General features: G+C 41.1%; 1 protein-coding gene across 2 annotated transcripts in view; it reads left to right on the top strand.

Annotated features, from left to right (window-relative positions):
* The window catches only part of clec16a (C-type lectin domain containing 16A), a 271,578-nt gene that overhangs the window by 124,407 nt on the left and 130,627 nt on the right, over positions 1-16,544 (top strand). For both annotated transcript variants that reach the window (XM_087997666.1, XM_087997667.1), the window contains one exon: positions 6,427-6,536. In XM_087997666.1, the coding sequence (XP_087853792.1) occupies positions 6,427-6,536 (110 nt within the window). The remainder of the gene's footprint in view (positions 1-6,426; positions 6,537-16,544) is intronic.

Here is a 16,544-nt window from a genome sequence, read left to right as displayed (position 1 = left end):
CGGAGTGGGGTGGGGGCGGAGAGATCAGGAAGATGATTGCAGGTTAGGAAGGCGGTGCTGAGTTCGAGGGATTTGACTGAGACAAGGTGAGGGAGGGGAAATGAGGAAACTGGAGAAATCTGAGTTCATCCCTTGTGGTTGGACGGTTCCCTGGCAGAAGATGAGGCGCTCTTCCTCCAACCGTTGTGTTGCCATGGTCTGGCAATGGAGGAGTCCAAGGACCTGCATGTCCTTGGTGGAGTGGGAGGGGGAGTTGAAGTGTTGAGCCATGGAGTGGTTGGGTTGGTTGGTCCGGGTGTCCTAGAGGTGTTCTCTGAAACGTTCCGCAAGTAGGTGGCCTGTCTCCCCAATATCGAGGAGGCCACATCGGGTGCAGCAGATGCAATAGATGATGTGTGTGGAGGTGCAGGTGAATTTGTGGCGGATATGGAAGTGTCCCTTGGGGCCTTGGAGAAAAGTAAGGGGGGAGGTGTGGGCGCAAGTTTTGCATTTCTTGCGGTTGCAGGGGAATGTGTCGGGAGTGGAGGTTGGGTTGGTGGGGGGTGTGGACCTGACGAGGGAGTCACGGAGGGAGTGGTCTTTTCGGAACGCTGATAGGGGAGAGGAGGGAAATATATCACTGGTGGTGGGGTCCGTTTGGAGGTGGCGGAAATGACAGCGGATGATACGTTGTACATGGAGGTTGGTGGGGTGGTAGGTGAGGACCAGTGGGGTTCTGACCTGGTGGCGGTTGGAGGGGTGGGGCTCAAGGGCGGAGGAGCGGGAAGTGGAAGAGATGCGGTGGAGGGCATTGTCGACTACGTCTGGCGGGAAATTGCGGACCAAACATTATCCAATAAACTGATTAACAGTCAAACTTACAACATTAGAAACATGTCTGAAATATAACTGGACACGGCACTGCAATTTTAAAGGGAGGTTTGCAAGCCCCTCCCCCAATTCCCTCCTCCCTACCTTTTATCTTAGCCTGCTGGACACACTTTCCTCATTCCTGAAGAAGGGCTTATGCCCGAAATGTCGATTCTCCTGTTCCTTGGATGCTGCCTGGCCTGCTGCGCTTTTCCAGCAACACATTTCCATCTTTATTTCAAAGAGAATGGAATATAAAAAAAGTATCTTCTCAGCCTATACGGTGGAATAGTTGGACTGCACAAAGACAACTATGAACACTTAGTCCCCTTATCTGAGGAAAAATATGTTAGTAAAGGAAGTAGAACCAGAGATGCTTCACCCAGTTGATCTTGGGATAGAGGGATTTCCGTTTGAGGAAAGATTGAGTCGGTTAGGCCTGTACTCATTGGAATGAGAGGTGATCTTATTGAAACGTTCAAGATTCTTGGGGGTCTTGAGAGAGTGGATGCTGAGAGAGTGTTTTAACCTTGTGGGAGAGTCTAGGGCCAGATAAGGTAACCTGAGAGTCAGTAGTCACCATTTAAAATAGATGAGCAGGAATCTCTTCTCTTCTGAGGTCAGCAAATCCATGGAATTCTTTGCACAGACAGCTATCAATGCTGGACCTTGAAGGCAGACATATTTTTAATTAGTAAGGGGATTGAGGGCTATGGAGAAAAAAACCATAAGACATAGGAGTGAATGTTAAGGCCTTTAGGTCCATCAAGTCCACTCCGCCATTTAATCATGGCTGATGGGCATTTCAGCTCCACTTACCCGCACTTTCCATGTTGCCCTTAATTCCTTGCGAGATTAAGACTTTATCAATCTCTGCCTTGAAGACATTTAACATCCCGGCCTCCACTGCACTCCGTAGCCTACCACTTCCATAGGCCTACCACTCTCTGGCTGAAGAAATGTCTCCTCATTTCCGTTCTAAATTGACCCCCCCTAATTCTAAGGCTATGCCCATAAGTCCTAGTCTCCCTGCCTAATGGAAGCAATTTTCCAGCGTCCACCGTTTCTAAGCCATGCATTAGGAAAATGGAGTTGAGGGTTATCTGATCAGCCACAATCTCGTTGATTGACAGAGTAGATTCGATAGGCTGAATGGCCTACATCTACTCCTACATTTTATAGTATTTGGCAAAGTATTCCTTAGCTTGATTTTTACTAAATTACCATTAACCTCGTGTGTCATATTTTGTAATTTTTATTAGAGTCATAGAGATGTACAGCAAGGAGACAGACCCTTCGGTCCAACGCAATCTAGTCCCACCTGCCAGCACCCGGCCCATATCCCTCCAAACCCTTCCTATTCATATACCTATTGAAATGCCTTTTAATTGTTGCAGTTGTACCAGCCTCCATCACTTCATTCCATACACATACCACCCTCTGTGAAAAGGTTGCCACAGAGGTCTTTTTTATCTTTCCCCTCTAACACTAAACCTATGCCCTCTAGTTCTGGACTCCCTGACCCCAGGGAAAAGACCTTGTCTATTTATCCTATCCATGCCCCTCATATTTTTGTAAACCACTATAAGGTCACTCCTCAGCTTCCAATGTTCCAGGGAAAGCAGCCCCAGCCTGTTCAGCTTCTCCCTATAGCTCAAATCTTCGAACCCTGGCAACATCCTTGTAAATCTTTTCTGAACCCTTTCAAGTTTCACAACATCTTTCCGATAGGAGGGAGACCAGAATTGCACACAATATTCCAACAGTGGCCTAACCAATGTCCTGTACAGCCGCAACATGACCTCCCAACTCCTGTACTCAATACTCTGACCAATAAAAGAAAGCATACCAAACGCCGCCTTCATTATCCTATCTACCTGCGACTCCACTTTCAAGGAGCTATGAACCTGCACTCCAAGGTCTCTTTGTTCAGCAACATTCCTAAGGACCTTACCATTAAGTGTATAAGTCCTGCTAAGACTTACTTTTCCAAAATGCAGCATCTCGCATTTATCTGAATTAAACTCCATCTGCCACTTCTCAGCCCATTGGCCCATCTGATCAAGATCCTGCTGTAATCTGAGGTAACCTTTTTCGCTGTCCACTACACCTCCAATTTTGGTGTCATCTGCAAACTTACTAACTGTACCTCTTATGCTCGCATCCAAATCATTTATGTAAATGACAAAAAGTAGAGGACCCAGCACCGATCCTTGTGGCACACCACTGGTCACAGGCCTCCAGTCTGAAAAACAACCCTCCACCACCACCCTCTTTTCTATCTTTGAGCCAGTTCTGTATCCAAATGGCTAGTTCAAATGTTGCAAGAATGTAGTTTTGCTCTTGAACTTGGCAGTATGCATAAAGGGACAATAACCAGGTTTCAAAAAAAGATATTCCCTCAGCACTGACTTTATGTATTCTTGGTAATCTTAGAAAAGTATTGTTTTGTTTATTGATTTCAATTTAACTTGTCTTTATCTAAGAAATGCACCATCTGAATTATTGCCAGCTAATATTTTGCTTCACTTTTTAAAAAATCACATGTTCAAAGATTTTTGTTTTCATTTCTTTCCTGTATTTGGTCCTTATTAGCAAATACTCAAGTAATTGCCTAATTTTCTGAGAGCCCCCCTCAATTTTTATTAATTAATTCTTTAAAGCTTTGAAGTGGATTCTTCCTATCTCAAAAAGCAGTGGGGAACATGGCAGGAGGGGTAGGTAAGTGGGTGGGATGGGGTCAAGGAAATCTATGCCATCTTCCTGCCACCATAGGCCTTCCACCCAACACCAATTAAGGGTCTACATGGTCAGTTAACTTCGAGTCCTGGGCATCGCAGCAGTCCTGGAGAGTGAATACATTGGCATCCTTTTTGACTGGTAAAATAAAGTGGTCAGCCTTGGAGCTTTGATACACCTCAAAAGATGATGATCTGGGGCACAAAAGAGTCATGGGATGGTCATTGAAAGCTAAGTCCTACTCTTGCTGCTGCTTACTCTTGCAAAGCAATACTTTTTAAGCCTGGTGGAACTTTATGCTGCACTGCCAGCCACCACAGCCTGTGATGTCCTGCTGTGATTAGTTTTCATTTGTTAAGACATCTGTGTTGGCCTTGCTGGCAAGGACTGCATTTGTTACCCATCCCTTCACTTTAATTGATTGGCTTACTAAGGCAGTTAAAAATCAACAACACTGCTGTATGTCTGGAGTCACATGTAGATCTGTCCAGGGAAGGTGACAGATGGGTTTTTACAGTAATCAATAATGGTGCCATTAGACTACCTTTTAATTCCAGACTGTTTTTGTGCCATGTTGGGGTTAGAGTTCTTGTCCCTAGGACATTTGCTGGGGCTGGCAGCTTCAGGCTGTGGCGGCACGTTGGCTCAGTGGTTAGCATTACTGCCTCACAGTGCCAGGGACCTGGGTTCAATTCCACCCTCTGGCAACTGTCTGTGTAGTTTGCACATTCTCCCCGTGTCTGCATGGGTTTCTTTCAGGTGCTCTGGTTTCGTCCCACAATTCAAAGATGTGCAGGTTAGGGTGGATCGGCAAATCTAAATTGCCCATCGTGTTCGGGGATGTGCAGGTTATGTGCATTAGTCAGGATACAAGTGGATTAGTAGGGGAATGGGTCTGGATGGGATGCTGTTCAGAGGGTCGGTGTGGACTTGTTGAGCCAAAGGGCTTGTTCTCTCACTCTAGGGATTCTAAAAAAAAACATTGTTTTCCCAGGAATTGATCCAGGCAGAAAATCCACAGGGTGACCATATAAGTGCCTAATTGACATATGATTCAGTGAGATTTCCCATTTGTGGTGGTGGTGGTTGAATGTCCCACTTAGAGCCAAAAATGGAAAATTTTGTCCATCTTTTTTTAAGATGTTATGAAATAAATTGTGTTGGCATACGTAATTGACGTCTATCTCTTGTACTTGGGATTATAGTGCAGAATAGTTTTCACTACACTTTTTCTCCCAGGGGATGCAATTTGTATATTTTCATAAGCTGTCATTTTAGAATTCCTTTCACCTTTTTGACTTTGTAAATACTGACGTTGATGTTTTTGAGCTTGGCTACTCCAGCTTAGTGAATACGAGCTTTCAGCAATGAAGCTTACATCCAAAAAAAAAATTAGCTGTTGCTATTAACAAGACAAATACGTTAGTCTGAGTTGCAGAAGTCATTTTACTTTTGTGTGTCACAAATGTCTGATTTGAAAACATAAATGAAGGTTTCCTAAGTAGAAGGAAGTATGATCGGTAAACAACAGTGGATTCTGCCTGATCTGTCATCTTGTGAGAATAGATGTATTAATGCAAGGTTTGTGAGATGTATTAATCTTGATACTTGTTGAACTACAAGTCTAATATTGGGGAAAAATAAATAAAGATAACGGAGTGCAAAAATTAAATTCGGCAAATCAACTTCTCAGCAACATTTCCAGATGTATTAAGTTTAATAGCTGGCATGACATTTGCCCTGATTAAAGAGGTGCTGGAAAAGCACAGCAGGTCCGGCAGCATCCAAGGAGTAGGAAAATTGATGTTTCGGGCAAAAGCCCTTCATCAGCAACGAGGCAGGGAGCCTCTGGGGTGGAGAGATAAATGGGAGGGGTGTGGGGCTGGGGAGAAGGTAGCTAAGAGTGCAGTAGGTGGATGGCGGTGGGGACGAAGGTGATAGATTGGAGAGGAGGGTGGAGCGGATAGGTGGAAAGGAAGATGGGCAGGTAGGGCAGGTCAAGAGGATGGTGCTGAGCTGGCAGGTTGGAACTAGGGTAAGGTTGAGGGGGAGGGGAAATGAGGAAACTGGTGGAGTCCACATTTACCCTGTTGATCTTTTTACACAATACTGTGAAACTAGGACAGTATATTACAAGCAGAAATAATCACTTTTTTCTAACATAATGGCTGAATCAATCTAATTCTTTTCATAGATTATATATTTGTGTGTCAAAATCTTTTAACTGCCCCTGGAAGAGAGAGTGGGAGTACAGCAGTATTTCCACCTACCCACTGACCTGACAATTGGCATGTCTGCTTATTCATTCTATTGTGTGACCTGTCCAACCTTTTTGAAGTTTCATTTAAATCAAAATATGGCAAATATACACACCGTCTATGAATACAGATTTTCTTTATTCTGTAAGGTGTATAATAATTGAACATCTGTCAGTTGTTAACAAAATTCTGCTAGTGCAACTGACATACTTTTGTACAGGGGCACTTTCCATTTACCCACACTACTGCACAGGTGCATTCAGATTGCCATGAATAAGCTTAAAATCATTTTCGGTTTGAAAGCAACTAGTATCTTGACTGAGAATGAAAAATGCCTTAGAGTCCTCTTGTTAGTGATCAAAAAAATTTTGCAACAACGTTTGAGCCCCATTCCAAAGTAACTGAGACATGGTTGTATTCCATTAGGTGAGCATTTTTTCTTTGTGTGTAGAATCCTGCATAAAAGTGTGATTAAAAATTGGAGATTCCCAGATAGCATACAGTATATAAACAATCTATAACTGCCACAACAAATGTTAGTCAATCTTTGTAAGGGTTTATGCTTGATTTCTCTTTACAGATGGGAAAATACGTTTGGCTACTTTGGAGCTTGCCTGCCTCTTACTTAAACAGCTCGTGCTGTCAGGTGGCAACTGTATTATTAAAGATGTGCATCTCGCTTGTTACGAGGTAAAGGTTTTGGATTTTAAAAAATATTTGTGTTGAAGTGGATGCAAGGTGACTTGGTACATTATCAGTGAATCCAGCATTTCTCCTTGCAAATATTTTTTGCCACCATGTTAAAGACAAAGTTTGGTGGCAAAAAAATACTTGATTCCAAAGAGAGAAGTATTGGCTTCCAACTATTACAGAACCAGCTATTAATTAATAAATACAAATGCTTCATTTCTTCCGGTCCAATGCTTATATTTGCCTGAAGTTGAATATAACAACATTATTAGTGCAGCAGTGTTTTTGGTATGCAAAACGTAGATCAGAATGCTTAACTGTTTTATGGTTCTGTTATTGATTCCATCACAACTCTTGCCGATCATTCACTTATAAATTCATGTGAGTTTTATTGAAGTAATTTCAATACCATCACTTCTTGGGTACAAATTTCTTGAAACTGAGAATCAAATTGCACTTGGAAAAAAAAGGAGCAAAAAAATTATACATTTTAATTCAGAAGCTACAACCTTCAAACAAGTACTATTCTGGTTATTTGTCCTATTACTAATGTTTTTTCTAAATGGTGTGTTATTACTGACAAAGCAGTTATCCAGAATGTCATGTATTGGAGTTCTGAATGAGTTTTTGCAATCTCCAGATATCATAACCAGAAGGAAATCCCCCATTCACTGCCACCTGCTTTTACACTTGAAGGTTTGAAAAGAATATTTTCTGAGACCGTTCAGATATCTGTCAAGTTGACAACACAGTATGGAGAAATAGCTGACCAAAATATGTGGCAGCACATCCACAAGATTGCATTATTGACATTCCTAGGACAAGGCTAGCACAACTAAAACAATGGCAAAATAATAGGTATGACATTTAATGGGTATATGCACCCACATTAGGGACAAAATCAAGGGGTGACAATGGTCTGGTGGTATTATCACTGGACTGTTAATCCAGAGACCCAAGTAGTGTTCTGGGAACCCAGTTTCAAATCCCACCATACAGACAATGGAATTTAAAATAAAAAAAAAATATGCAACTAAAAGTGGCCATGACACCATTGACAATTGTCAGGAAAAAAAAAATCTGTTTGCTAATGTCCTTTAGGGAAGGAAAGTGCCATCCTTACCTGATCTGGACTGCATGTGACTCCAGACTCACAACAACATGGTTGGTTCTTAACTACCCTCTGGGACGGGTAGGCAATAAACGCTGGCCTAGCCAGCAATGCCCTCACCAATGAATATTTTTTTAAAAAAGTCAAAATACCATTTACCCCATAAACTGTAGTACATTAATTCTCCTCAGCAATTCTAGAGGAATCATGTATAATTCCGCTAGGTTAGCTGTGAAGAAAATGCAACCAACATCAACCAGTCCTTGTGCATCTTAAAGAGTTCTAAATCATATTCATGCTGTAAAGAGTGTTAGAAATAGCCTTTTCTTATACTGTGTTGTATCACTTGCTTACAAATATAAAAGTGCTTTTCAAATTATAGCACATGTGAGATGGTGATTAGTGCTGTTTGTTTCAAACTTGGTTCTTCATCAAGCTGCAGGGGCATTCCCATTGGATGAGCCCAGCACATTATATTGCTCAAAATAAGACCATAAGACATAGGAGTGGAAGTACGGCCATTCGGCCCATTGAGTCCACTCCGCCATTCAGTCATGGCTGATGGGTTTCAACTCCACTTACCTGCACTCTCCCCATAGCCCTTAACTCCTTGCGAAATCAAGAATTTATCAATCTCTGTCTTGAAGACATTTAACATCCCGGCCTCCGCTGAACTCCGTGGCAATGAATTCCACAGGCTGACTGCAGAATTTAGTGGAGATGCATGTGACTAATTGTTATATTTTTAAATGTTAAACACACATAGTGAAATATATCAATCAGTAAGTACATCAGATTCATAATTATTGTATTGGCTCAGTACACATTTGCCTGAAATGAGAGTCTAAGGAATTGTTAAATGATAAGCTGACAAACAAAATTAAAACAAATGTAATGTTAATTCAGCTGAGGCTTTGATTGTATATGGAGGAAAAAGAGGAAAACAATGGGTGTCAAATTGAGAGAGAGACTTTCTATGCTCTAATCTTTTACACTTAGCAACAGTGTAAACTCCTGTTGCTCCATACACATTGTAATCAGTCACTTCTCAATCCAGGATGTTTGGAAAGAGTCTTTCAAATAACAATGTTAACAAATTCAAACAAAATGTTTTTATGCTAATGTTCTGGAAATATATTTTTCTGTCTATTTTAGAATTATTTATTAGTATTGGACAAAAACTATTTCAATAACTGACAAATGGTCAGGGATTTCTTTCGAAAATTCTTAATATTTTGTCATTAATTTTTTTCTACTTTAGTTTTCTTTTTGCTTTGTACTTTCCATACAGTTCTGACTGACTCTTAGGAAATATAGCGACAGAACGGTGGCACAATGGTTAGCACTGCTGCCTGAGCGCCGGGACCTGGGTTTGATTTCACCCTTAGAGACTGTATGGAGTTTGCACATTCTCCCCATGTCTGCATGGGTTTCCTCTGGGTGCTCTGGTTTCTGCCCACAGTCTGAAGATGTGCAGGTTAGGTGCATTGGCCATGCTAAATTGTCCATAGTGTCCAAGGATCTGTAGGATGGATCAATTAGACATCTGAAATGAAGTGTTATGGGAATGGGATAGGTCTGGGTGGGATACTCTTCAGAGGGTTGGTACAATCTCGATGGGCTGAATGGCCTGTTTTCACATTGTAGGGATGTTGTGACGTGTGTCATGGGCCTCTGAATTGTGAAGTTGAAGTTGCTGAATGCATAAACCTTTATGCAAGAATCTGTATTAACCAGTGAGGTGGGTGGTTTTTCCATGTACATTGGAACAACCACACCCCACCAGTAGTTTCTGTCTTGTTCCTACTTGCCTGTTCCTGCAAGACCTATCCACCTCCCCTGTTGCACAATTGCTTAGCACCCTAAAATCCCTGGATTTAATTCGCCCTAGTCACCATCAGTTGTCATTACGGCGATGTTCGCTGTCACTACTAAGTTCTGGCACTGATGAGATTGTCAAGCTGCCGTTGTGGACTGGAAGTCAGTATGTTCAGCAACTATATCCTAATTATAGGGAAAAAAAATGGACAGAACAGGCACTTCTAGATTTCACCATTTGGTAACATTGTCAATCCAGACTTTAAACAGTATAGATGGCAATGGACAATGCTACTTATCTTAAATTTGACTCCACTTACTCATCTTTGAAGGAGGGATCAGTGAGCAAAAAGTTCACCTTGCCTTGCATGGCAATTAGAGCAGGGGTCCACCTATTCCTCATCCCAAAAGATTCAACTTCAAAACAACTTGTGGCACTGCTACCTAGGTTTTTACCATTCTCTCCCCTTTTCCAGAACAACAATTGACTACTGTTATTTGGCATTCTGGAAACACATGAGCATGAGATGAGGTTAATTGTCTTCAAGGGATTTGACACATGCAAAAGGCTTCATGGGCAGCCATGTGGCTTTTTCTTTGACTACAGAATTGCCAAATTTATTTTGCGATATATTTTGAATATTGTGTTTATTTTGAAAACTGAAGAGATTTATAACCATTGCAAGGCTATAACGAGCCAGAATAAATAGTTATAATGAAACATTTTTTATGATGCCAATAATGGAATATGTTATAACAATTAATTGCTTTACAAAAGTTTATGGGGTAAAATGCTTTCAGCGTTCTTGCGTCCATCTTTCCATAGAGAACTTCAAAAGAGATTGGATCTTGATCTTTCATTTCAATTTATATTTTTGATGAAAATTAGTTCTAACTTTCCCAAACGTTTCGTCACCATGTTGGTAACATCATCAGTGAGCCTCTGCAGAAGTGTTGGTGTTCTGTCCCACTTGCTATTTATGTATCTTGGTCTGTTGTGGTGGGTGATATCATTTCCAGTTCTGTTTCTGAGAGATTGGTTAATAGGGTCAAAATTGATATGTTTGTTAATGGAATTCCAGTTTGAAAACCAGGCCTTGAGGAATTCCCGTGCGTCGAAATGGTTTCCCTCTTCGTCTGTAAGTAAGGATACTAGTGATAGTTGGTCATGTCTTTTGGTGGCTAGTTGATGCTCATGTATCCTGGTGGCTACTTTCCTGCCTGTCTGCCCAATGTAATGTTTGTTGCAGTCCTTCCACGGTATTTTGTATATGACGTTTGTTTATGACAAATAAATAGCAAGTGGGACCGAACACCAATGCTTTGCCGGAGGCTTGCTGATGATGTTACCTAGCATGGTGCTGAAATGTCTAAGAACAAACCTACCAGCTCAGTGAGCAAACTTATAACCTGAACTACAAATCTTATCCAAAATCTTTAAATTTTCCCTTAATAACAAAGTTTATTAGCTTTTAATTTGATAAGGTTCCCCATGGTAGGCTCATTCATAAAGTCAGGAGGTATGGGATGCAGGAGTCAGGAGGTATTTGGCTATCTGGATTCAGAACTGGTTGGCTGACAGAAGGCAGAGTGGCTGTAGATGGAAAGTATTCTGCCTGGAGGTCAGTGTTGAGTGGGGTCCCGCGGGGCTCTGATCTTGGGCCTCTGCTCTTTTTAGTTTTTATAAATGACTTGGGTGAGGAGGTTGAGGGGTTGGTTACTGAATTTGCAGATGATGAAAAGGTTGAAGGTGCCATTGATAGTCTCAAGAGCTATTGCAGGCTGCAGCACGACTAGACAGGATGCAGAGCTGGGCTGAGAAATGGCAGATGGAGTTCAACCTGGATAAATGCGAAGTGATGCATTTTGGAATGTTGAATTCGAATGCTGAATATAAGATTAAAGACAGAGTTCTTGGTAGTGTGGAGGAACAGAGGGATCTTGGTGTTCAAGTACATAGATCCCTCAAAAGTTGCCACCCAAGTGGATAGGGTTGTTAAGAAAGCATATGGTATTTTGGCTTTCGTTAATAGGGGGATTGAGTTTGAATCGTGAGGTTTTGCTTCAGCTCTACATGTCCTGGTGAGACCCCACTTGGAATATTGTGTCCAGTTCTGGTCGCTCTACATTTGGAAAAATACAGAGGGTTTGGAGAGGCGTGCTAAGAAGGTTTACCAGGATGCTGGAGGACTTCTCTTTTGAAGAGAAGTTGACTAAGCTTGGACCTTTCTGTCTGGAAAGAAGGAGGAAGAGAGGTAATCTGATCGAGGTGTACAAGGTAATGAGACTTTTCCCAAAGGGCAGGATTGACTGGCACAAGGTTTCATAGTTTTAAGATATTAGGAGAAAAGTATAGAGGGGACGTCGGAGAAAGGTTCTTTACACGAAGAGTTGTGAATGCATGGAATGCGTTGCCAGCTGTGGTGGTGGAAGCAGAATCATTAGGTGGTGGAAGCAGATATTTAAATGACTGCTGGACATGCACATGGACAGCAGTGAATTGAACGGTCCGTAGGTTAAGTTATTTTATCTTACATTAGGATAAATCCTCGGCACAACACCGTGGACCAAAAGGCCTGTTCGGTGCTGTACTTTGCTCTGTTGTTTAAAAGTATTAGAAGCAGCTAATCTTTGGCCCCATTGTTCTACTTATTCACGTGCCATAGGATGACTAAGTCACTGCAGCATTCTTTTAAATTAATCTTAAAAACCAACCTCTCTGCCTGCTTGTGTTTTTGTCCTATTCATTGACTTGACTTTGTTTCTCGATTCCTTTATTACAGTGAAGCATCGCCAACAACTAAGAAATGCCTTAGTTTAATGAAACATCCTAAAACATGCCAGGAGCATTCTAATTCAAAGTATGACACTGAGACACTGAGAAGCTGTTAGATAAGGTGGCCCAAAGCTTAGAGAGGAGCGTCTTAGCTGAGGAAATGAAGCAGAGATGTAGGGAAAGAATTGGGAGCCTGGGATCCAGGCAGTTAAAGGAGCAGCCATCAACACTGGAATAATTTGAAGTAGGACTATGCACAAGGCCATAATTAGAGGAGAGAACATAATTTTGGAGATTGCAGAGGTGGGGAGGGATAGGTCCATGGAGGGATTTGAAAGCAAGGATGAAATTTTGAAATCCAAATGTTACTTGGCAAGATGCCATTATAGGTCAGCGAACACAGAGGTGAAAGGGGAAAGGAGCATTCTAAGTCATGGGCAGCAGACTTTGGATGATCTCAAGTTTACAAAGGATGAAATGTGAGAGACTGGCAAAGGACTACAATGGAGTAGTCTCTGCCTTTGGGACTGTTTGGATCCCAAATGATGGTATTACGAAAAATTCAGATATCAGAATGAAACTTGGCTTGGTGTATTTTTTTCATTCATTAAAGTAGTGCTTAGTCAGCAAAACATTGCTACCGGAGGGGCTGCTTTTTTCTGTACCAACAGAATGCTGTCACACAAGGCAAAAACAAAAAGAAAATTCTATCTAGCCATCAAACCTCGTTAAAAATCATAAAACTCGCATGAAAATAAAGTTTTCAGCCTTCTCCCCAACATAGCCACTTTAGAGATTCAAAACCCGAGGAATTATCCCTCTATTTCAAAGCTCTGTTATACTTAATGGATTCTCGCCGGTTTCTTTCCTGTGAACTGTGTACTTGTCTTGCATGAATACCCACAAAAATGAGATGTTAGACTCTCATGTTCTATTAACCTGCATATCTCAAAGTATGCAGACTGGTTCAGAAGTTTCACAAACTTAAGTTATTTACTGATGTAACTGTTCTCTCTGAGCTGCTTTTTAAGAAAGAACTCCTTTGTTGGAGAAAGACTATACTTCTGACCACAGTTAGGTTTCCTACAAATTGCTCCAATAAACTTGCAATCTCTGGATTTTATGAAATAAAATCCATCATTGATTACCCTGAACTGAAAACAAGCTAATGGTCTTCTATATTCACACAACACATCATAAACCACTCCAGTATAAACAATTTTGCCATTAACACGCCAGAGGTCTACAGTCACCTGCTCTTTGACATGTTCTGGATTAGGTCACTGTTCCAGAAGAATAGTGTTAAAATGAAGAAAATGTGACAGCAAATTTGAAGTGTTATTTGGAGTCTGTGGTGTATTATTTGCTAAGAATTAGTAAGATCATCCATAAACTGAATTTTAGACCTAAAGTTGTAATCAATATATATTTATGACACAGACATTGAGAAGATGTTAGATAAGGTGGCCCAAAGCTTAGAGAAGAGCCTCTTAGCAGACAAAATGAAGCAAAGAGAGTAAGAGATGTAGGGAAAGAATTGGGAGCCTAGGATCCAGGGAGTTAAAGGAGCAGCAATGAACACTGGAATAATTTGGTCCTGCACCAAACATTGCATAAATTGTCTTTTTGCTAGTTGAGTGAAAGCTGCACTCCGTAGAAAGAAACCAATAAAAGTCTAATTGGTTGGCAATCTGCTTACTGGCAAGAAATGTAACTTGAAAGAGGAAGCAAATGCATTTTGCTTCTGGAATCTTAAATAAAATGAATGCTTGGGGAAAGAAAGAGAAATTGCAAAAGAAAGTGAAGTTTGAAAATTGCAAGTTTTGTTTCTGCTTTATTTATTCTGTCTCGCAAACCTCTTTGGACTTCTTCATTCACGCATCTGTTTTGTTTCACCACTGCTGTCACCATCTGCTAACTTGCCAAACTGGCTATTCTCTCAAATGTGAAAGCCTGACTGATGCAGATTGATAGTTTGTTCAACTATGTGGACTATCATAGTATACAGCGGGTGTCCAGTAGCTGTCACTATAAATCAGAAATTTCTACCTGAGCGTTTATCTTCTGCCAATTCTAGGGGGAAAGTTTTTTTGGCTCAGGTTTTGAAGTTTTCTACTTCCATCTCAACTGAGATCTGTGTTGTTGCAAATCCAAGTCCAATTTTATTCTTTTGGCTTTTTCAGCAAGTTTGGAAAATTTCTGTATATTTTTTACAATTTAAAATAGAAATGCATCTAACTCATGTACTAGATCAAAATGCTTGGACTTACTATTCTTTAAATTTGAAAACAAGATAAATTTCCTGTGGCAGAAAAATTGACCCAATCCTCCTCTTTTTTTTTTTAAGAATGATACCCATGTGCAGCTTGCAAACCTCCCTTTTAAATTGCAGTGCCGTGTTCAGTTATATATCAGACATGTTTCTAATGTTGTAAGTTTGACTGTTAATCGGTTTATTGGATAATTTTTGGTTGGTTACTTGGGGATTTTATTTCCTAATTATTTCTGAGATGAAGTTCTCCCTTCATATTGAGAATACACTCCATGTTGTGTGGCACTATCACCATGCTATGTGGGACAAACTTTGAGCAGATCTAACAACTTACCAAGATTGGGCATCCATGAGGCATTGTGGGCCATCAACAGTGGCAAAACTGTACTCTAATGCAATCTGCAACCTCATGGCCTGGTATATCCCCCACTCAACCATTATCATTAACCTAGGGGGATCAACCCTGGTTCAATGGAGAGTGCAGAAGGGCATGCCAAGAGCAGCACCAATCATAGGTCAAAATGAAGAGTCAACCTGGTGAAATTACCAAACAGGACTACTTGCATGTCAAGGCAGCAAATGATAGACAGAGCTAAGAAATGCCCCAACCAATGGATCAGATCTAAGCATTGCAGTCCTGCCACATCCTGTTGTGAATGGTGGCAGACAATTAAACAATTCACTCAGTGACGGAAGAGCCCAGTACAACAGTGCAAAAGACAAGGCTGAAGAATTTGCAGGAATCTTGTTTGTTGGTGGTCTGTCATCTCTGCTGCAGGACATCTCTGCAGGAGTTCCTCAGGGTACTGTCCTGGGCCCAACCATTCTCAGGTGCTTCATCAGCAATCTTCCCTCCATCATAAGGTCAGAAATGGTGCAGAAAAGATTTACAAGGATGTTACCTAAACTTTGAGTTATAAGGAGAGGCTAGCTGGGCTGAGGCTATATTCCCTGGAGCGTCGAAGGCTGAGGGGTGACCTTATTGAGGTTTATAAAATCATGTGAGTCATAGATAAAGTGAATAGCTGTAGTCTTTTCCCCAGGGTAGGGGAGTTCAAAATTATAGAGTATAGGTTTAAGGTAGATTAGATTAGATCACTTAGTGTGGAAACAGGCCCTTCGGCCCAACAAGTCCACACCGACCCTCCGAACCCACCCAGATCCATTCCCCTACATTGACCCCTTCACCTAACACTACGGGCAATTTAGCGCGGCCAATTCGCCTAACCTGCACATTTTTGGACTGTGGGAGGAAACCGGAGCACCCGGAGGAAACCCACGCAGACACTGGGAGAATGTGCAACTTAATTTTGACCAAAACTCTGGCACTGGTTGGTTCAGCTGAATCTAGCAGATCTTAATTAGAAACTAATAAATACTATACTTGCTCTTTTGCTGAGAAAATGAGGGAAGATGCCTGTTAATGATTGCAGTGCACACACTTCATACTGTGCACCTAATCAAATTCTAGATCAACTAGCCACTTTAACAACTACTTGATGGAAGTATATAAATTAATAGGTCAATCTGTTATGTATTCCCTTTGAGCAATATAAAGGAATAGAGTTTCCACTTTGAGTGCAATTGGCAAGCTGGGTGCAAACTACTGCTGTCTAAATTGTCCTAGTTATCTGAATCAATTTTATGGATTAGGTTTCCACTCGCTGATGTGCGCAATTACAACCACAAAATCTTCCAGAAAAGAATGCAATCATGCAGGGTTTTAGAATGCAATTTGTTTTTAATTTGCATTATATTATTCCAGTGCAATCTCTAAATAATAAACATCTGACATAACTGACAAGACCTTGTGTCATAAGAGAGGCTGGCCATTCAGCCCATTGAGTCTGCTCCATCTTTTAATGAGATACTTGGCTGATCTGATAATCCTTAAATCAACTTGCTTGCCTTATTTATTCTTGATTTCTTTACTGATTAAATATCTATCTATCTCAGCCTTCTGTGGTGAAAGATTCCACAAATTCACTACCCTGCGTCTGGAGCAGATACCAACACAACTATCTGTATTCA

The sequence above is a fragment of the Chiloscyllium plagiosum genome, unplaced genomic scaffold (assembly GCF_037043375.1).
Source record: "Chiloscyllium plagiosum isolate Xiang-an unplaced genomic scaffold, Cpla_swu_hap1 HiC_scaffold_20, whole genome shotgun sequence".
Taxonomy (NCBI): domain Eukaryota; kingdom Metazoa; phylum Chordata; class Chondrichthyes; order Orectolobiformes; family Hemiscylliidae; genus Chiloscyllium; species Chiloscyllium plagiosum.
Note: the sequence above shows the minus strand (reverse complement) of the source record. Positions and strands in the feature narration are given on the sequence as shown.